This window comes from Tursiops truncatus, chromosome 1 (assembly GCF_011762595.2).
Source record: "Tursiops truncatus isolate mTurTru1 chromosome 1, mTurTru1.mat.Y, whole genome shotgun sequence".
NCBI lineage: Eukaryota > Metazoa > Chordata > Mammalia > Artiodactyla > Delphinidae > Tursiops > Tursiops truncatus.
In genome coordinates, this window is record NC_047034.1 from 161,002,549 (window position 1) to 161,023,779 (window position 21,231).

Sequence of the window (21,231 nt, forward strand, 5' to 3'; positions counted from 1 at the left end):
CAAGTCCAGTCTCGTTTAGGGACCTCCAACAGCCCCATTCCCCGCCCCTCTTCTCCCTGGGCTTCCCGGCACCCCACCTGCAGTGGATGACAATGGGCCCAGCATCAGGGGGCGTGGAGGCCTTCACGCGCCGGATGAAAGCCAGCAGCCCCGTGGCGTGGTAGGGGACGCCGTGCTCCGGCCACGCCGTGAAGTGGAACTGGCGGACCTCGTGGCGAGCAGAGTAGCCTCTCTGGGGAGACAAGAGTAGTAACAGTCAGAGTCCCTGCTGGCGTCTATCAGACACTTGCTGTGTGCCGGGCACTGGGGTGAGCATCTCACCGCAAGAACTCAGTTCACCCCAATGACACTCAAGAGGTGGGTATTAATGATTCATTGTACAGGTGAGAAAACTAAGGCTCTGAAGAGGAGAAACCACTTGCCCGAAGTTAGACGAGACAGATATTATGCAGGAGTTGGGCTGGGATCTTCCTGATGCCACACCTGCGTTAGTAGTCACCCACCTCTACCGCCTGGATTACACAACAGCCCTAGGAGATCATTTTGACTCTCCGGGTCTTAGTTCAAAGGGAGAAAACTATCTTTCTTCTGAGGATTTTACAGACGATCAAGTGGGACCATGATTAGGACAATCTGGTCATGCCTGACCCTGTGGCTTTTCATGAGTGATGTAACCACTCTGAGCCTCACTTTCCTTGACTATAAAATGGGTCTAAGGGCAAAGGCCTAATCCCACAGAGTTTTCCAGAGCTGAAACCATATGTGCAACGGGCTTAGCACAGAGCCTAGCACAGAACAGGACCGGCACCTGGGCTGCGACCCGCATCATCCTCATCGCCTCGACTTCCTCTCGGAGTCGCCAGCAAAGACGGCCACCTTTCCACCCGTCCGTGGTGCTCTCAGCAGTTACCGAGTAGCTGCCTTGCTGGGCAGGCAGCGGGGCCCTTCCCACCCTCCACTCCTGGGCTGGGGGAAGTGGGCTCTGCCCCACCTCGCAGGCAGCCTGGGAAGGGCCCCGTGACGGACAGGAGACTCACCCGCTCCAGGGCAAAGCTGCGCACAACATACTCCGCTAGGATCTCCGTCTTCACCAGCGTGATCTTGATGTCCCCGTACATATCCGAGTCCTCTGGCCAGTACCGCGAGCACTTCACCTGGAGTCCCCACGGGGCAGGTTCAGCGGGCTCTTCACTGCCCCCTGGCCCACCACACCCGTCCCCCACGGCCCCACTTACCCTGCCCACCTCCACCAGCTTGGTGATCATGACGATGCTGGAACAGTGCTCCTGCCACACCATGCGCCAGAAGTCGTAGACCATCTCGGGCTTCGGCCCTGGGGGCACAGAGGATGCTTGTCCCTGAGGCCAGGTCTCCACCCAGGCCCAGCACACGGCCGCCCCGCACCACCACCCCAGGCCAGGAGACTCCTGAGCCCCAAATGGGGGCTTCGTGCTCACCCCACACACACCCCACCAACTGCCAACTCATGCCTGTTGGGCCCTGGCGGTGGGCATTATCAGGGAGGGCCTGCCTGGAGACACCCCTCATCCCGAGCGCAACCCAAGAAGCAGAGCTAGAGGGCCACGGCACAAGTCTCCAGGCGGGATGGACAGATGGATAGCTGGGCGGGAAGACGCGGCCAGAGGGACCCAGGCGGCCTCCAGACCGAGAGGCACAACCCACACCTGTGAGGACCGAGTCTGGCTGGCCCTTTTGCATGCAGACAGACAGCTGGACCAGGAGGTACAAACGGATGGTGCCCATCAGGGAAACAAAAACACAAAGAGGGGGCGGAGACAGATGGCCAGATTCCAGACACCCAGTCAGAGAGTGGGGCTCAGACAGAGAGACAGATGGGAGGCAGGCAGATAAGCAGGGAAGGCAGGAAGGCAGGCACACTGAGGGGCACATGGTGGGGGGGGGTGGTCCCAGGTACCTTGAGTGGCTATGAAGTGGTTTGACCTGTGGTAACCCTGGAACAGGAGAAGAGGGTGTGGTAAGACCCCAGGGAGCAGCCCCTCACTTGCTCAGGCCCCCTCTGCCCTCCTCTCCCAGAAGCTGCACACACCCCACAGGGAACTGCCCCACCCTCCTGACCAGGGTGACCCTGTCCTCCCAGTCCCCAAGTAAGGAAGGAAGTACAGCTCAGACACCAGTGTCTTAGGTTTAAACCCATCTTTGCTATGTGACCCTAGGGAGGACACAACTCCTTTATGGGCCTAGAGGGTCTCCCCATTCATAAATTGGGGATAATTATCCGCAGTCTGCTTACAACCCGGCTGCTGTTTGAAGACAAATAAATTGCGGGGTGACCCTGCCCTGTTCCTAAAGCCCCAGAGACCCTAAGCAACCCCAGATCCTAGGCTGGGTCTCGTCAGCTATCCCAGGCCCCCTCAGGGCAACCAGAATGGGCAATGCCCCTCCCGACTACCCCAGTCACCCAGAGCTTGGGCGGCCAGATGAAGGCTTCAGGTTAGGAGCAAATGAGCACAGGAGCTGCTCATGGACTTCAGATAAAATGTGTTTTAAAATCTTTGAAATCAATAATAAAAACAATAACAAATAATTAAAATAATTCTTTATTAAAATAATAATACATTTCTGAGGTCCTATTATGGTCACATACTGTGCTAAGCACTTTACCTACATTATCTCCCACAAAAGGGAGGCCAAGAGCTACTTCGTCCTCCATCCCCAGAGCCCTCAGGCAGAGAAGTGGAACCAGCCAGACTCCATCCCCACCCTGGGGCCTTAGCCACCCATGAGGTCCTGCCCACAGGAGACACCCAGGGAATCAATGTAGGCAACACGGGATAGGTAAGAAGTACTGCAAGGCCGGTGCAAGAGAAACCACCAAGCTCGGCCACTTGCCTCAAGTCCACACCCTCAATACAGCTCCCAGCAAATCCTCTGGCCCTGTGGGCTTCCCAGGCCCAAGGGGCCCTGGAGTCAGACTGCCAGAGTTCAAATCCCTGCTCTGCATAGCTCTTGCTAAGTATGTGCCCTTGGGCAAATCCCTTTACTTCTCTATGCCTGTATTTTCACATCTATAAAATGGGAATATTGGGCTTCCCTGGTGGCGCAGCGGTTGGGAGTCCGCCTGCCGATGCAGGGGACACGGATTCGTGCCCTGGTCTGGGAAGATCCCACATGCCGCGGAGCGGCTAGGCCCGTGAGCCATGGCCGCTGAGCCTGCGCGTCCGGAGCCTGTGCTCCGCAACGGGAGAGGCCACAACAGTGAGAGGCCCGCATACCGCAAAAAATAAATAAATAAAATGGGAATATTTATAGCATTTACTTCCTTGGACTCTTGTGAGGAGTAAATAAAGTTACATATGCCAAGGGCTTGGCACCACGGCAAGCACTAAGCCAGTACTTAATCAATAACAGCCATTACTATTACTACTGCTTTAAAGGCCAACGAGTACCCCTGAAGATCTAAATGGTGTGAATGTCAAGAATTCCTGGAGATCTAAATGGTGTCAAGAATTCTTGGGCAGACAGTGGTTTACAACAGGGGTTAAGAATCTGAGTCTTGGGTCAGGTTGACCTGGGTCTCTGTTGCAACTCTACCAAGGAGCAGCTGTGTGATTCCAGGCACTAAGTGGGCTCTTCTCAGCCTTTACTGTGCACATGAATCTCCTGGAGATCTTGTTAAAAGGCAGATTCAGATTCAGAAGGTCTGGGGCAGGGCCCAGGATTGTGCATTTCCAAGCAGATCCCAGGTGGTGCCAAGGCTGGGCTTCAAAGCACACTGTGAGTAGCCAGGCTCTCTAAGCCTCTGTTCTCCTCCGGAATATGAGGATAATAGTAAGACATGCACGTGTTGTATACCTACACGTTCCCATGAAAATGACCAAAACATAGTCAACGTTACCAAATAACGAAAAGCCTCCCAGAGTCATTCAGCCCTCACTACTGGAACCTCTCTGGGTCTAGCCTAATTCCCTCCTGCCATCTCCCCAGCCACTGCCTGTGCTTCAAGTCCTCAGGGGAGCTGCTGGGCATCTGGGGTCAGAGGGGTGCTGCCTCTGTGCTGCCCTCCACCCCCAGCCTTAGTCAAGCTGGGAACAAGCTACTCCACCTAAAACCGGTCTGCCTGAGAATCTCACGTGAGAGAGCCAGGGTCTCTTCTGATTCATCCATCTCTGGCCCTCCAGTGCCCAGCACACTGCCAGCGCCCAATTGCTGGTCAGTATACAGCAAACAACTGAACAAGGTTTTAGACAGATGGCCTTCAATACCTGCATATTAACTTTTGAATTGCATACATGTATTACACAATTATAACACACAGAGGACAGTGAAATGGAAAGTTTTAAATGATCAGATGTTAAAGGAAGTTAAGGAGACACCTTGAGCACACCCACTTTAGAGACCAGGATTCGCGAGCAGAGGTCTTCACACTCCGGGCCATCAGCATGTCCTAGGGGCCTGCTCCCACCCCTCCCTGGCGCCTCTGAGTGGCAGACACCCACCCTTCCCTGGCGTCTCTGAGTGGGTGGAGCTGGGAGACTGACGACTTGCACGGTGGGCAAGACCCCAGGGCACCCCGATGCCCCCGAAGGGAGAGATCCAGGGTCTCGTGTGAGGGTGGAGGGCTCAGGATGGGTTTGAGCTGATCGAGAGCCGTGGGGCCATGAGTCAGCCACTCAACAATTCTAAGCCTCCATTTTCTCGTCTGCCAAATACAGGTCCCAACCTTGCAGAGTGTGGTAAGGATGGCATGATGTGCCTGGCACAGAGCAGGTGCTCAGCCAATGACACTCTTGTTAATGGACATTTGAAGATTAATTAAGCCAAGTCTCCTCGGCGCATTTCATAACAGTCTGACAATAACTAAATGAGTAGTGTGTTTTGTGGAGATCGAGACGTAAAGTATTGATACAACGACCTATATTCATCACCTCCTAAGGGGGGCGCTAGGGCTGAGTACGTCCACTGCCTTCTGTGGGCCTAATATTCCACTTAAGTTTAGGAACTTTACAAATGAACTGTTTAAACAAACTCAAAACAAGGCAGAGGGTGTCTAGAAGCACATCTGGGACAACTGTCATCTCCAGCAGGTGCGACAGCCGGGACCTTACACTTTATATATTAGGTATCTCCGTGCTGTCTGAAAGTCTAATGATGAATTGTATTTTTGCAATCATAAAAAAAGCAAGAAATATATTTGTAAAAGAAAAAAGGAGATAAAACAGACGAAGTACCCAAAAAAGAAAACAATCCCGTCGGGCATCAACTATTACGAAAATAATATGTATTAAAAGACAAATCAGAGGATTGCTAGATTAATTGGGGTCTTTTTAATTCTTAAAAGGCCCAAACACAGCACAATTTTTGAAAATAAAATACCCATACTGCTCCCCCAAGATAAAACATTCAAATTAGGGCTACATTGAGGGCAAAGTAGCGAGGGTTGAGTTTCAAGCAAACTGATCACAAAGGGATTTGAACACCAGGGAAACTAGTATTAAGGGGACTGCCCAGGGCCATCCTTGCTTCCTGGAAGGCCCTGACCCCCAAGCATCGGAAACGCGGTACCCAGGGCAGCTCCTCCCATCGCACCCCTCCCAGGCCTGCAAAAGGTGCGGCTAGTGAGGATTCATCAGCCATGGGGAGCCCGGGACAAGGGTGACAGAGGTGAGAGCCGGTGAAGAACAGAGCCTGGGGAGGCACCCGGAGGCACCCCAACACTGCTGGCCCATCTCAGGGCAGAGGAGATGAAGGGAATGGTTTAAACAGGGATCGTGTCGAATCTTCAGCCCTGGGCGGTCCCTGAAGTGGACGGTTGGTGTTGGGTGCACGGGTGGAGGGGAAGGAGGACAGAGACAGAGAGAGAGACAGCCAGAGACTGTGAGAGAGTCTGAGACATAGCCAGTCGGACAGACAGGAGGAGGAGGAGATGGGGAGAGAGATACTTACTTCACGGTTTATCCGAATCTTAATGATTCCAGTGAGGGAACAGTACAAAGCAAAAGAGACAGATATTAGGCCAGAGGCAGATGGAGGTGGACGGAGCACAGGAGTGGCCAGAATGGGTGATGCCAGCAGGGGCGGCAGAGCAGAGATGCGAGGGCTGGGCAAGAGAGGGGGAGGGGCAGGTCCCTGCCGGGGCCCAAGGTGAAGCCGAGGAGGACCTTGAGGAGACCGAGGCAAGGCCCCTGTCACCAAAACTGCCCAAGTCTGAGAGGCGAGGCCAGGCCCGGCCCCATAGCCCAGCCAGGGGAGAGGATGGGAGGTGGGGGAGAAGGCAAGGACTTCTAGGAAATACGGGGTAGCGCATCTGGCCACCAGGAGGGAATGAAGACAAAGGAAAGGAAAGGTCACCTCCAGAGTCCCTGACTCCCCCGCTCCCAGATACCTGCCTCCTCCACCTCCAGCCGGTCATGCCGCTCCTACCCGGGCCACCCTTCCCTTCCCTCTCCAGCCACCCAGGGCCAGCACAAGCCCTCTGCTTCCATGCAGCCGGCCACAGCTAACCCTGGCACTACCACCACCTTGCTGTGTGACGCTGAGGAAGTCATTCCTCTTTTCTGGCCTGTGCTTTTCCATCCAGTCTGAATTTATTTTACTTGCACGCTTATGTGCCTCCCCAACTCGAATCTATATGTTCACGGAAAGCAGAGACTGTGTCTGCTTGCTCACTGCTGTATCCCTGGTGCCCAGCACAATGCCTGGCACACAGTAGGTGCTCAAAACATAGCTAACAAATGAATAAATGACTCTCTGCCAAACCTGGCTCGCTGCAGGTCAGGGAGTCCGATCAGGGTCCGACTCCTGGGCCTGTCCTGTCTCACCCTCATCCACACTTGGGGAGCAGACTCATCACCTCTCCTTCACACTCAAGCTCAGGCCCCCTGGCTGCCTGCCCTGTCTCTGGCCCTTCCCTCTGGTCCAGCCCGAGCAGTTGCTGCTATGGCTGGCAGGACAGTCTCATGGTTAGCAGCAAAGGCTTTGGAGACCCTGACAGGCTGAGATATGAATCCCTTCTTTACCACTCCCTAGCTGTGTGACCTGGGAAAAGTAGCTTCACCTCTCTGAGCCCCAGTTTCCTCACCTGTTAAGTGAGGCCACACAATGCTAACTACTGCATAGGGTGGTTGTAGGGATTATATAAAGTTAATTATTTGGTATAAAGTGCTTAGCACAGTGCTTGGCACACAGTACATGGTCAATAAACCTGAGTTATTATTCTTACAGTACGGCTCTGATCATGGGTAAACACTTCTAATGACTCCCTGGTGCCCCTAGGGAAAAGGCCAAATTCCTCACCTTGCCATTCGTGGCCTTCAGCGCAGCCCCTGTCCGCCTTCAGCCTCGCTGTGTATCACCAGAATCCCACCCCCAGGCTCTTGGCCCCTCACCAAGAGGGGATCCTTCCTCATATCTAGGCCTAGCTGTCTGCCCTCTTCCCTCCATGCTGCCTCACTGACACTCCCCTCCACCATCCCCATCCCCCGTCTCTCAGGCCCACTCTGGCCTGCAGGAAGCCCTCCCGACAGCTGCCGCCCACCCTCTCCTCCCCTCGGCTGAGCTCCGTGGCACTGACTGCAGGAGGTGGGGGCACTCAGAACCCAGCCACACGAACCCCCATTTGTTCCCCGACAGGTCCTGCCCTGCCTGGACCGTGAGCCTGGGGTGGGCAGGGCCGGTCAGCAGAGGTGACGGGGCGAGGCACTCACGTCTATGTAGTTGGCATTAATGTAGTCGGCATCAGGGTCTCCCAGCATCGGGTGCAGTTTCACTCGGTGCCGATCATCTGGAAACACAGAGCAGGTGGCCATGGGGTGGGCAGGGGCTGAAGTGGGGAGCCCAGAGCTGAGGCAGTGGGGGAAGCTTCCTGGAGGCCAGAGGTGGGGCACAGGCAGGTCAGCCAGGGAACCTAGAGGCTCAGGACCAACGAGCAGGCCCTTGGTACTGCTGGAGGCAGGGCAGGCCAGTGGTTAGTGTCTGCACTGCAGCATCAAGAAGGCCTGAGGTCCTGTGCTGCTCACACAAGTATATGAGCTGTGTGGCCTTGGGCAGCGGGCTTAACCTCCCAAGCCTCGGTTTCCTTATCTGTAAAGTGGGGGTTCTACCACATCCACTTCACAGGGTTACTGAAAGGACAAAGTGAGGTAACAAGTGTGACGCTCAGCACACAGCTTGGCATGAGACAGGCCCTCACTAAACGGCTCACGCTTCTGTTCTGCTGCTTCCTGTTCCATCCCACCCACGGCCCCAGACCCCACGCCCTCCCCCAGGACTCACAGGCAGGCATGGGCTCCTGCCGGCCACCCTTGACCTTGTCTTTCTTCTTTGTAGCATCCCAGCCTTCAAAAAAGCTCTGCCAGAAGGGAAAGTGGTAGTTAGTGAGGGAGGGAAGCCCCTCTCTCATAAGAGCCCTATCCCCTCAAGAGGATGGGAGTGGGACCACGACAAGGGCCAGGTTCAGGGTTAAACTTGGGGCCTGAAATAAAGTCACTGTAAATTCCTTTGTAAGTGAGGGACTAAGTTCAATACCAAGCTGTGTAGGGGGAAGAGAGAAAAGAGGGGAAAAGAGGGTTAGAGTTCAGAGACATTTTAGAATGAGGGTCAGGTGTAGGGCAAATCCAAGTTTGAGCTGGGAAGAAGGTAAAGGTGAGGGTCAAATGAAGTCCAGATGGAGGTAGGATGGGATTCAAGTCAGAGTCCAAATGGAGCTTAGGATGAGAGTCAGGGTCAAAGTCAGACTGGGATTTAGGTTGGAGGTCAGGGTCAGTGTTGGTGGTCAGGTTCATATCAGGAATACAATAAGGATCCCGGCAGGGTCCAGATGGAGACTGAGATAAGATTCAAGATCAGTTTTCAAGTCAGGGTTAGGATGAGAGTTAGAAACCAGGTCAGTCTGAGGTTAGGATCAAGGTCAAGGTCAAAACATTAGGTTGAATTTGGGGACTGTCAGAGCATGGGTCCATCCAGGGCTGGGCTGAGGGCTGCCAGGGTCCACAGGGAGGAGCAACCAGGCAAGGCCCTGGCAAGGGGTCCTGGCTGGACTGGGGCCGTGCACCTCATACTCCTGCTTGAAGCCATAGCCCTCGGCCGTCTTCATCTGGTTGATGTGCTGCAAGAGGTCGGCCACACGCACCGCGGGATGCAGCTGCCCCGTGTGGTACGGGGAGCCCTTCCGGCCACACGGACGCCGCGGTGAGCCCCCCAGGAGGCTGCTGGCCTCAGTGACCCCACCACTGCGCTGGTCTCCTGTAGTCAGAGAAAGGGAAAGGGGTTTCTGATACACACGGGCCCCAGCCTGGGGAACCCCAGATGGACTCAGGGGGCCGAGGGAGGGAAGGGAGCACGGCCAGCGTGGAGGACGCCTGGGCTGTTTGCTGGAGCCAAGCAGCTGGCTGGGCCCACCCTGTGTGACCCTGGGTGGCCCCTTCCCTGCTGCATCTCAGTTTTGCCATCTGTAAACTGAGGGGATTGGTTCATATGAACTCGCAGGGCCCTTCTGGTTCGGCCCTGCCTGCTGTGATCCCGTGGTCCCCTCACCCTCCTGGGCTCCCCTGCAGGGCCCACCCCTCTGTGACTTCACGTGCTGCCTGCAGGGGGAAGTGCTCAGCAGAGCCCATGACATCCCTCCTTCCTTCCCCTCTTCCAGGGAACAATCTGGAACATTGACAACTCCCAGCAATTACCCCCATTCAAAGACAAGAAAGTCCCGAAACTAGCTGCTGCTGCCACCCCTTCTGCAGATTAACGGGAAGCACCTGAATAGAGGCGTTTCTCCTGCGTAAGCATTTCCATTGTCAGCCTGTGCGTAGGCTCAGCCCGTGGGGAAGAGGCGGAGAGGTTCACAGTGCTCCACGTGCCCCAGGAAACTATCCTCTCCCTCCAGACCACCCACTTCCTGGCTCTCCTGGTCAGCATCCCCAAGGACATCCCACCCTGGTCCTTAGATCAGGTCCTGGGATTGAGAAAACAGTCCTGCCCAGCCACACCCACCTTCCAACACTCACTCCCACACACTCATTCCCTTCTCCTGGCCTGGGAGAGGTGCAGGGGCTCATTCTCCGCGTGTCTCACCGCTGATCTCTGCCCAGCGGGGCCTAGATGCCAGCCCTGTCCCTGCCCTGTGCCTTCACACACGCTTTTCCTCTGCTTCAAACACTCCCCCCTTTACGCCTGGTGAACTCATACTCATCATTCAGGTCTCAGCTAAAATGACCCTCCTTGGGGAGCCTTCTCTGGCTGGTGCCTGGCCTCTAATTCCTAGTCATGACTAACAGACAGAATGAATGCAGCACCAGGACGGACACCACCACCACCCTCCTCTGTGCAGCTCCACTTCCCCGAAGTCCAATCTCTGCCTCTTCAAATCAGGGAGACTGCAGGCCCAGCTTGGGTTCCCCTTCCCGTGCTGAGGTTTGAAAACTACCTCCAAGTAGAAAGATGATGCCAGGCAAGGCTCACCTCGTGTGTTTCTCTTCTCTCGGGAATCACAGTCATGAGGTGCCTGGTACCCGATGTCTGAAAACAACTGTTTCACGTATTTTATCCAGATTTCTAGCTGCTTACAGCTGGAGGGCAAGTCATGTGCCAGTTACACATTTGTGGTCCAATGCGCCAAACCCTTAGTTTTTCAGATAGGGAAACTGAGACCCAAAGAGGAGAGATTTGCCTAATGTAGTGGTTGTCCAGGTGTGTTCCAGAAAATACTGGTTGTGCCAGATGGCTCAACGGTATTCCATTAAAAAGAAGAGAAGGAGGATGAGGAGGGGTTCTACGTTTTAAAGGAGTCTGTGAAATTGTTTTAAACAAAAATAAGTAGGTGTTTTTTTCCCTGTTAAACCTCTCAGGGCTTCCAACAAGTTAGTGTGTATTTTAAATCTCCAAGAGATGGAGGAAAACAGCAATGTTTCACCTCCCTCTTTCACCACGGAAAGCTTGTTTCATGAAACATCCTCAGGGGAACACAGTGTAATATGGTGATTAAGAGACACACTCTGAAGTCAGACAGGCCTCAGATCAAATCCCAACTCTGCATGTGACCTTGGGGATATTAATTACTCTCCAGAAATTTCCCTTTTCATATGACAAATGAAGATTAAAACTGTTACTCTCCAAGATGATGATGTAAATATTCAATAAGATAATGTGTATGAAACACCCAGCCCAGTGCCTGGCACATGGGCACCTGCAGATGGTGCTGTTGACATGATCAGGAGCTTCCAGGAAAGGCAGGAACCTCTGGAGTCCCAGAAAGCCAGGGCAGCTGTTTGACAAGAGGTGGTCTTTCTGTCTTGGTCCTTCTCCACCCTAGGATCTTGGTCCAGGACCTGACAATCCTAAAGACCATCTACCACAAACACACAAGACAAGCACAAAGGTTTCAAGAAAAGAAGATTTCTGCTGGCTCAAAGAACTCAGAGACGAAGGGGTCCTAAGTGTTCTTCGTGGAAACCATGCCAACGGCTCCATAGAGAGCTCTCTGGCTGCAGAATCCAACAGCTCATCCCAGAGATCTTGAAGGCTTGGAAGCCCTGATACAGCCTCACAAGTAGGCATGGAACCATCTTGCAATGGGTGAAGACAAGCAAAAAATCCCACTTGCTTGGGGTCCAGACAGGAAGCCAGAAGCAAAGCTGGGCAGCTTCCAGCTGAGCCCGAGAGCAACACAAGATGTTCTACAAATAAGAGCACCCGAAGACAAAGGACGATGAACAATGATGCTGCCAAGAAGACCCTCCATTTCCTGGGGCCCAGAGAAGACAGGTCCTTGCTCTTCTCACCCATGAATTACCATGGGATTTCACTCACACTCACACACACACACACACACACAAACACACACACACACCGCTCCCCCCACCCCACCTCTCCCATACACACACATACCCTGAGAACCAGCTTGCCCACAGCTGGAAGCTCCTGAAAGGGAGGAAGAGAGGAAGGAAGGTAAGAGCCAGTTATCAGCTTCAAGGTCACCACTCAGGGGCTCTCCCAGGCTCTCTCCAGCTCCATTATGATTGTCGGACAATTTGGGGGAGTAACCACTGGACAGTTGATGTTTTGTGGCGAGGGCTGAGGCCCAGAGGAAAGAACACTGGGTGTGCAGTCGGAGAAACCTGAATTTGAATTCTGACTCAAGCCGCTTGACCTCTCTGGACCTCAGTTTCCTCATTTGAAAATGGAGATCCTCAGACTTTGCTCAAAGATGGGCACTTTCCCCGATTCCCACCCACCCTCAGATGAAGACAGGCCACCGGTTAGACAATCTAGCAGCATATTATATTTTTCCTTCACTATCTGCAATTAGCAAATAACTTTAAAGAAACACAGTCTGTGGGCTTCCCTGGTGGCGCAGTGGTTGAGAGTCTGCCTGCCGATGCAGGGGACACGGGTTCGTTCCCTGGTTGGGAGGATCCCACATGCCGCGGGGCGGCTGGGCCCGTGAGCCATGGCCGCTGACCCTGCGCGTCCGGAGCCTGTGCTCCTCAACGGGAGAAGTCTCAGCAGTGAGAGACCCATGTACCACAAAAGAAACACAGTCTGTAATAATAGCTAACAATATCTAACATACCGAGTGCTTTCATATGCCTAGCATGATTCTTAAGTCATTCAATCCTTAGAATATCCCTATGAAGTAGGTGCTATTGTTATCCCCCCTATTAAACAAGGAAACTGAGGCCCAGAAGGGTTAAGTTACCTGCTCCTTAAGTGGAAGCATCAGGATTCAAACCCAGGCCCAACTGACTCTGGGATCCTGTTGTCTTTCTCTGTTTTCCTCTCCCTGATAAAGGGGCATTTGTGGTGTCAAATAAGGGGCACTTATTTGACGAACCATTTGGCCGGAACCCACTGGTTCCCACACAGGTCAAGAGCTCCGGATGGACAGGGCCCAGAGGGTTTGAGGGTTTTCATAGGCAAGATCAGAGTCGAAGGGGGCATGTTCCAACATCTTGGGAACATCCCAGCTCAACATTTACTCAGCATGGGAAGTCCCTATTTAAAACTTCCATATTGAGGATACATCAAAATCAATATGGCTTTCTGTTCTAAACCACAAAACTCTGGCCTCCACTGTTTGGAAAGAAAAGAAGGAAGTGGCGGCTAGACCAGCATGGGGCATAAAGAAAGAGAGAGAAGCCTTGAGACTGAGCTCCAGTCTCCTGAATACACCTTGAGCTTCCCAGCCGTCACACCTTCCCCGTGTCCTGCATCCTGCCTTCAGCGGCCCCGCCCTCCTCACCATCAGTCAAATCTCACCCATCTCAGCCGAAACCCTGACCTCCCCTGCCCAAAGGTGTACCTTCTCAAGACTATGGCAGGACTCACTGTCCCCACTACCCCCTGGCAATTAGCCTAGTGTGGACTTCCCTGGGTCAATCTCATCTCCCCAACTAGTCAGTGAGTTCCTTGGGAGCAGAACCCGTGTTTCCTGGCTCACTGCATCTCTCCGTAAGACTCAGCAGCAAGGCATGTGCCCACACCACCTTCACCTCCCACTCCCCCCAGCACCCACTTGAGTTTTCAGCCCAAGCACACCTCTCCATGTCGTCCTCTGTGCCCGCCTCCATGCATTCACACATGCTGTTCTTCATGCACAGTTGCCTTTTCCTTCCCATCTCTGCCGGTCCAAATCCCACCTGGTCCTCTAGTCCCAGCATGATACAGCAGAAACAGCAATTTGCAATTCAGAAAGACCTGAATTTAAATCCTGACTCTGCCACCTTCTGCTTGATCTGGACAAGTGATTCTCCTCTCTGGGTCTCTGTTTCCTCATTTGTAAGATGAAGGGTTGATAACAGCTACTACTGTGTGTGTAAATTTAATGAGGGAGGTCACAAAGAGAACGTGATGCATAAATGCATGTCAATGAATTTGAAAACATAAATGAAATGGACACATTCCTAGACAACTATAACTTACTAAAAGTGTCTTGAAAAAAACAGAAAGCTTGAATAGTCCTTTACCCCTTTAAATAGATTGAATTAAAAGTTTAAAATGTTTCCATAAAGAAAACAACAAAAAAAAAGATTATTTCACAGGTGAATTCCACCAAACTTTCAAGGAGTCAATTACTCCAATCTCCCATGATAAGGAAAAAAGAGAAGAGCCCTCAATGCTTTTTTTTTTTTCTTTCCGGTACGCGGGCCTCCCACCGCTGTGGCCTCTCCCGCTGTGGAGCACAGTCTCCGGATGCGCAGGCCCCAGACGCGCAGGCCCAGCAGCCACGACCCACGGGCCCAGCCACCCCGCGGCATGTGGGATCCTCCCAGACCGGGGCACGAACCCACGTCCCCTGCATCGGCAGGCAGACTCCCAACCACTGCACCACCAGGGAAGCCCTCAATGCATTTTATAAGACAAACAGAATCTTAATACCAGAAACCAGACAAAGACAGTATAAAAAAAGAAAAATTATAGGCCAATCCCATTCAGGAATACAACTTTAGAATCTTGAACAGTATTATAATTATACTGAATCCAATAATTCATTTAAAAAAATTATGCATGATGACCAAGTTGAATTTACCCCAGGAATTGAAGGTTATTTTAACATTAGAAAATCTAAAAATGTCACTCACCTCACTAACAAACTAAAGGAAAAAAATATGGCATCATAGTAAATCCAGAAAAAAAAGCATTTGCTAAGTTTAATGCCCATTTAAAATAAAATCTCTTAGCGAACTAAAAACTGAAAGGAATTTTGTTAATCTGATAAGGCATTTCCTCCAAAAACCTATGGCAAACTTCATTCTCGCTGTTTTAATGTTAGAAGCATTTCTTTTAAAACCAGGAAAACAAGACAATGATTTCTGCTATAACCACTTCCGTTTAAGGTTCCAGCCAGTGCCATGCAGAAAGATAAGGAAAAAAAGGATAAGAAATGAGAAATAAGAAACAGAACTGTCAACATTCACAGATCCTTTGTACTCAGGAAATCTGAATGATTCTACAAATTAGAATTAATCAGAAAGTTTAGACCCTGAATGGCCAAAGCAATTTGAGAAAGAAGAACAAAGCTGGAGGTATCAAGCACCCTGACTTCAAACTATACTACAAAGCTACAGTAATCAAAACAGTATGGTACTGGCACAAAAGCAGACATATAGCTCAATGGAACAGAATAGAGAGTCCGGAAATAAACCTACATACATATGGTTTATTAATCTATGACAAAGAGGCAAGAATATACAATGGGGAAAAGACAGTCTCTTCAACAAGTGGTACTGGGAAAACTGGACAACTACAAGTAAAATAATGAAACTAGACCATTTTCTCATACCATATTTAAAAATAAACTCAAAATGCCTTAAAGACTTAGGCATTTTTCCAAAGAAGACATGCAGATGGCCAACAGGCACATGAAAAGATGTTCAACATTACTAATCATCAGGGAAATGCAAATCAAAACCACAGTGAGATATCATCTCACACCCGTCAGGATGGCCATCCTCAAAAAGGCAAGAAATAACAAATGTTGGTGAGGATGTGGAGAAAAGGGAAGCCTCCTGCACTGTTGGTAGGAATGTAAATTGGTGTAGTCACTATAGAAAACAGTGCAGAGGTTCTGCAAAAACTTTAAAATAGAACTACCGTATGACCCAACAATTCCACTTCTGAATATTTACCCAAAGAAAATGAAAACACTAGTTCAAAAAGAGATATGCACCTCAATGTTCTTTGCAGCACTATTTATAATAGTCAAGATATGGAAGCAACTTAAGTGTCCAATGACAGATGAATAGGTAAAGAAGATATTGTGTGTGTATATATATATATACACACACACACACACACACACACAATGGAATATTACTCAGCCATAAAAAAGAATGAAATCTTGCCATTTGTGACAACATGGATGGACCTGGAGGGTATTATGCTTAGTGAAATAAATCAGACAGAGAAAGACAAATATTGTATGTTTTCACTTATGTGTAGAATCTAAAAAGCCAAACAAATAGACAAATGTAACAAAACAGAAACAGACTCACAGATATGGAGAACAAATTAGTGGCTGCCCGAGGGGAGACGGGTGGGAGGATGGGCAAAACAGATGAAGAGGATTAAGAGGTACAAGCTACCAGTGATAAAATAAAGTAGTCACAGGGATATAATATACAGCACAGGGAATATAGTCAATAATATTGTAATAACTTTGTATGATGTATAATCTATAAAAATATCAAATCACTATATTATATACCTGGAACTAAACCAACTATACTTCAATAAAAAAAAGAGTTTATCAAGGTGTATGGTTATAAGATCAACATCTATACATATAAAAATCAACTGCATTTCTCTATATGACCAATACTTAGAAATATGATATTCTAAAAATGTATCAATACCATTTATGCTGGGAAAACTGGACATCCATATGCAAAAGAATGAAGTTGGACCCTTATCTAACACCATACACAAAACTTAACTCAAAAAAGACTAAAGACCTAAATGTAAGACCCAAAACTATAAAACTCTTAGAAGAAAACGTAGGGCAAACGTTTCATGACATCAGATTTGGCAAGGATTTCTGGGCTATGACACCAAAGGCATAAGCAACAAAAGAGGAAAAAAGACAAAATGGACTACAAAAAAACGTAAACATTTGTTCATCAAAAGACACTATCTGCAGAGTAAAAAGGCAACCCACACTATGAGATAAAGTATTTGTAAATTGTTCATCTGATAAGGATTAATATCCAGAATATATACAGAACTCCTAAAACTCAACAACAAAAGGACAAACAACCCAATTCAAAAATTCTCCAGATAAAATACACAAATGGCCAATAAACACATGAAAAGATGCGCAACATCACATCATTCAGCATTAGGGAAATGCAAATCAGAACTATGAGATACCATCTCACATCCATTACGATGGCTGCTATAAAAAAAACTGTCTTGAACAGAAAACAAGTGCTGGCAAGGATGTGGGGAAACCTGGAACCCTTGTACACTATTGGTGGGAATGTAAAATGGTGCATCCACTGTGGAAAGCAGTATGGCAGTTCCTCGAAAAATTAAAAATAGAACCACTATATGATCCAGCAATTCCATTTCTGGGTATATACCCAAAAGTATTGAAAGCAGGGCCCCAAAGAGATATTTGTATACACCCATGTTCATAGTAGCATTATTCACAAGAGCTAAAACATGGAAGCAACCCAAGTGTCCATCGACAGACAAACGGATAAGAAAAGTATGTGTATACATACAATGAAATATTATTCAGCCTTAAAAAGAAAGGCAACTCTGGGAATTCCCCGGCGGTCCAGTGGTTAGGACTCTGTGCTTCCACTGCAGGGGGTACGGATTCGATCCCTGGTTGGGGGACTAAAGATCCCACATGCTGTGCGGCGTGGCCCCAAAATTTTTTTTAATAAATAAATAAAATATTTTGTAAAAAGCAATTTTAAAAAACACTTAAGAAAACAAAGTCAATTCTGAAAGATGCTACAACATGGATGAACCTTGAGTACATTATGCTAATGGAAATAAGCCAGTCCCTAAAGACAAGTACCGTATGATTCCACTTAATATGAGATAGAGTAATCAAAGTCATAGAGACAGAAAGTAGAATGGCGGTTGCCAGGGGCTGAGAAGGTAGGGAAAGGGGCGTTTAATGGATACAGAGTTTCAGTTTTACAAAATGAAAACTGATCCAAAGAGTCAAAGCAAATTCATCCAACAAGGTTTTCCAAGGAACTTGCAAAGATGATTCTAAAATCTGTAAGAAAGAGAATGAGCGCAAATAGAGCCAAGACACCCTTGATGAAGAACTAAGTTGGAAGGGCTTGACGTGTCAAAAATCAAGACCTAGATAGCTAGTTTGCTATTGGTACAGGAATCACCAAACGGGCCGATGAAAGAGAATAGGGAGCCAAAACACAACCTACATATGTATGGGAATGTGATATATGATAAGGGTGGCACTGCAAATCAGTGGTGAAAATATGAACCATAATACCTCATTCTGGGACAGTTGGTTTTCCCTATAGAAAAAATAAAATCCTTAATTCATATCACATACAAAAATCAACTACAGATGGATAAAGATTTAAATGTGAAATGCAAAATATTAAAAGTTTTAGAAAAAAGTAAAAAATATCTTACGACCTTACATAAGGAAGAATTCTTTAAGCAAGCACAAAAAATAGAAATCAAAAAGGAAAAGATTGATGAACTTGACTGAATTGAAATAAAAATCTGTTCATCCAAAGATACTATAAATAACCTGCAAAGATGAGCCACAAATTGGGAGAAGATATTTGCAATTCATAAGGGACAAATGAGTCTCATCCCAAATATATAAAGAACTCCTAAAAACCACTAAGATAGCAACAGAAAACCGAACAGAAAATTAGGTAAAAGACATGAACAGGCATTTTATGGAAGAAGAAACCTGAATGGCCAATGATGATTTGCAAATATATTCAACCTCGCTAGTAATCAGAGAAATGTAAATTAAGACTATAGAGAATTACCATCTTATACAAACTAGTTTGACAAAAGTGAAGAAGCCTGGCAAATTTTGATCTTGATGTGGAGCAATGGAAACTTACACCCTGCTGCTAGGAGTGAACACAGGCAAAGACACTTTGGAAAACAATTTGACGCTGTTTTATAAAGCAGCACAAGCACATACTTTATAATCCAGCAGTTCTACTTCCAGAATCTGCTGTGCAGGTGCATCTGGAGATCCATTGAAGAATGTTCACAGCAGCCTCGTTTGTAATAACAAGAAAACTAGGAACAAATCAAATGCCTATGGATGCCAGAATGAAGAAATAAATTGTGATATATTCATACAGTGGAAAGCTATACATCAGAGAAAATAAATGAACTACAGCAAAACTTCCACCTGGGTAAATACTGGAAACATGGTGTTGTGTTGAAAAATAGAGAGCAATTTCATTTCTATCAAGCTCGAAAACGAGCAAAATTATATAATGCACTGTTTGGGGACACATGCACATATGGTAAAATTACTCCCAAAAAGGCAAGAAAGTTATAAACATAAATTTCAGGGGAATATTTACACGTAAGAGGGAGGTAGGGGATATGGAAGGGGCACCCAGATGACGTTCAAATTCACCAGCGGGGTTCACCGGTGTTTGGTGTATTATTATGACTTTATGATTTTCATAAATGTTATTTTTTGTTCAAATCAGCACTAAGTAGAATAAAAAGACATGTGATGAAGCAATTTATGACGAGTTCCTAGCATATACAGCTGACTCACTATACTCTCCCTGCAGGCCAGGTACAGCACTAAATGATGTGCACACATTCTCTTATTTAGTCTTCCAGCAGCCCTACCAGCAGAGATTATCTTTACCCTCATTTTATACATGAGGAAGCAGACATCCAGAGAGATTAAGCCACTTGCCCCAGGTCATGCACCTAAGGAGATCTGAGATGCAAAGTGAGGTCTGACTCCCAAGCACTTCCTCTCACACAGCAGGAAAGAGACTGTTCTGATCCCACAGCAGCGCTCCCTCCTCTGAGTCCCCAGAACTCTTCCCACAATTAACTTATGAACTCGCACTCCTCTTGGATGAATCTGTGTCTAAGTCCTCAATTTTCTTAAAGCTCCTCCAGTACAAAGATAATACCTGTGCCTTCTCTGTGTTCCCAGGGCTGGTGCTGGTACCCAGCAGGATGCTTAGTACTGTTGGTTCGGGGTGTTACAGAATCATCTGATGTGGGGCTCTGGGCTGTTGGCTCAGAAGTCTGGGGGAGGAGTGCCTGGGGGCCACGAGGAAGGGCCGGGCACTCACCCCGGGGGCTGTAGCCATGGCCGTCCATGAAGGAGAGGCCCAGCCGCTCATCCTCCTGCAAGGTGCTCTGGTCCGTGAAGCTCCGGTCCACGGCACTCATCATGTGGGTCTTCTCCTGGCGGTAGTTGACCGTGGCCTTGGTCATGTTCACTGGCTTCCTGCAGAGGAAGGTTGATGGGAGACATGGGTGCTCAGCTGGGCAGGACAGCAGCCAGAGGTGGATGGGGAAGTCTGGCAGTCAGGGGGCCTTGAGGCCAGGAGCCAGTCTAGAAGCATCTCTGGATGCTGAGGGGGCTCTGCCTCCATCCTTTGCCCACCAGACCCAGTGAGCTGCTGCCTCCCCCAAGAGGGACTGGGCAGGGTCCCTGTCCTGGGGACCTCTGCTGACAGCAAGGGATGGAACACCAGCGGCCTCAGGCTGGGATCTGCCTCCTAACTCTCACTGGCCCCGAGGGCTCGGGAAAGGGGAGGAAAGTCACTCCGGTGACTATTCTGGTGGCACGGCAGACAGTCACTGCACCCCAAACAAGGGAGACGCCTGCCCCAGCTCCAGCCCCAGCAAGGCCCGTAGGTAACCTTCCTTCCTCCGTCCTCACCACACAGCTGCCCTGGGAACTCTTCCTCCTGCAGTGGGGTTGGACTACACTCCTTCATGGCAGTGTCTGGCTAGTACTCGGTCAGTCTCATAAGTTTTCACTGGGCGCAGAATGACTCCAACCATGACTTCTTCTTAACCCCCAGAACCCCCAGGATGGTTGCACCACAGGCCACACCAGACTTGTAAAGAAATCCACGCAGGGTCCCTATTCCCGTCACTGCCCACCAGTCCATCCAGCCACCAGCAGCAGCAGAGAGAGAAGGCGAGAGGCCCCGGCCCCTCCCGAGAGGGCAGAGCTTCTGGAGAGCCCCTGGGCAGGGGCCACACACAGCCCAGGCCTGCAGCCCAGCTTTACAGATGAGGATGGCCGTTTGTGACCCCAGGGAACTCGGAGGAAAGTGGGAGGGAGGACGGGGTGGGGAGGCAAGGGCCACAGCTCCAAGACCGAGGGGCTGCGCAGCAGGCAAAGGGAAAGGACTTGGGACCTGCGCTGAGACTGGAGAAGAGCCAGGGCCCAATCACAGGGAAGGCTCGGGACGAGAGAGCCGTTCACCTCTAGGCCCTACAGCGTGCAGGGTGTGGGGCAGACCTGAGAGAGGACTTCCGGGTCACACGGGCTCAGGGACACTGGTCATCCATGGAGATGAAGAGGCCAGTTCAGGGATTCCCCAGACAAACAGGCAAACTCCACTCAGCCCCTCCTGGCTCAAGAGCCGCCTGGGGCCCAAGGGGGACAGGATGACCTCTGGGTGGCCCTCCTGCCAGGACCTCGACGTCCTTCCTGTGCTAAGATGGCTCTGTGTCCACGCTGGGGACCAGTGCTGCCGTGCACTGCGGTGGGTGCGGCCTTCCCAGTCTGGACAAGAGATGGCT

At 49.7% G+C, this 21,231-nt stretch overlaps 1 protein-coding gene across 4 annotated transcripts in view; it reads right to left on the reverse strand.

The window, feature by feature from the left end:
- PTPRU (protein tyrosine phosphatase receptor type U) overlaps window positions 1–21,231 on the reverse strand; it is an 84,205-nt gene that overhangs the window by 11,905 nt on the left and 51,069 nt on the right. For 2 of the 4 annotated variants that reach the window (XM_033839247.2, XM_033839240.2), the window contains exons 15-22: window positions 19,761–19,918; window positions 9,032–9,222; window positions 8,254–8,329; window positions 7,686–7,762; window positions 1,937–1,973; window positions 1,236–1,333; window positions 1,038–1,154; window positions 78–232 (exon numbers count right to left, since the gene is read on the reverse strand). In XM_033839247.2, coding sequence (XP_033695138.1) covers window positions 78–232; window positions 1,038–1,154; window positions 1,236–1,333; window positions 1,937–1,973; window positions 7,686–7,762; window positions 8,254–8,329; window positions 9,032–9,222; window positions 19,761–19,918 — 909 coding nt within the window. Of the gene's footprint in view, window positions 1–77; window positions 233–1,037; window positions 1,334–1,936; window positions 1,974–7,685; window positions 7,763–8,253; window positions 8,330–9,031; window positions 9,223–19,760; window positions 19,919–21,231 lie in introns of all 4 variants that reach the window. The other 2 variants (XM_073793143.1, XM_073793136.1) reach the window with 1 other exon arrangement.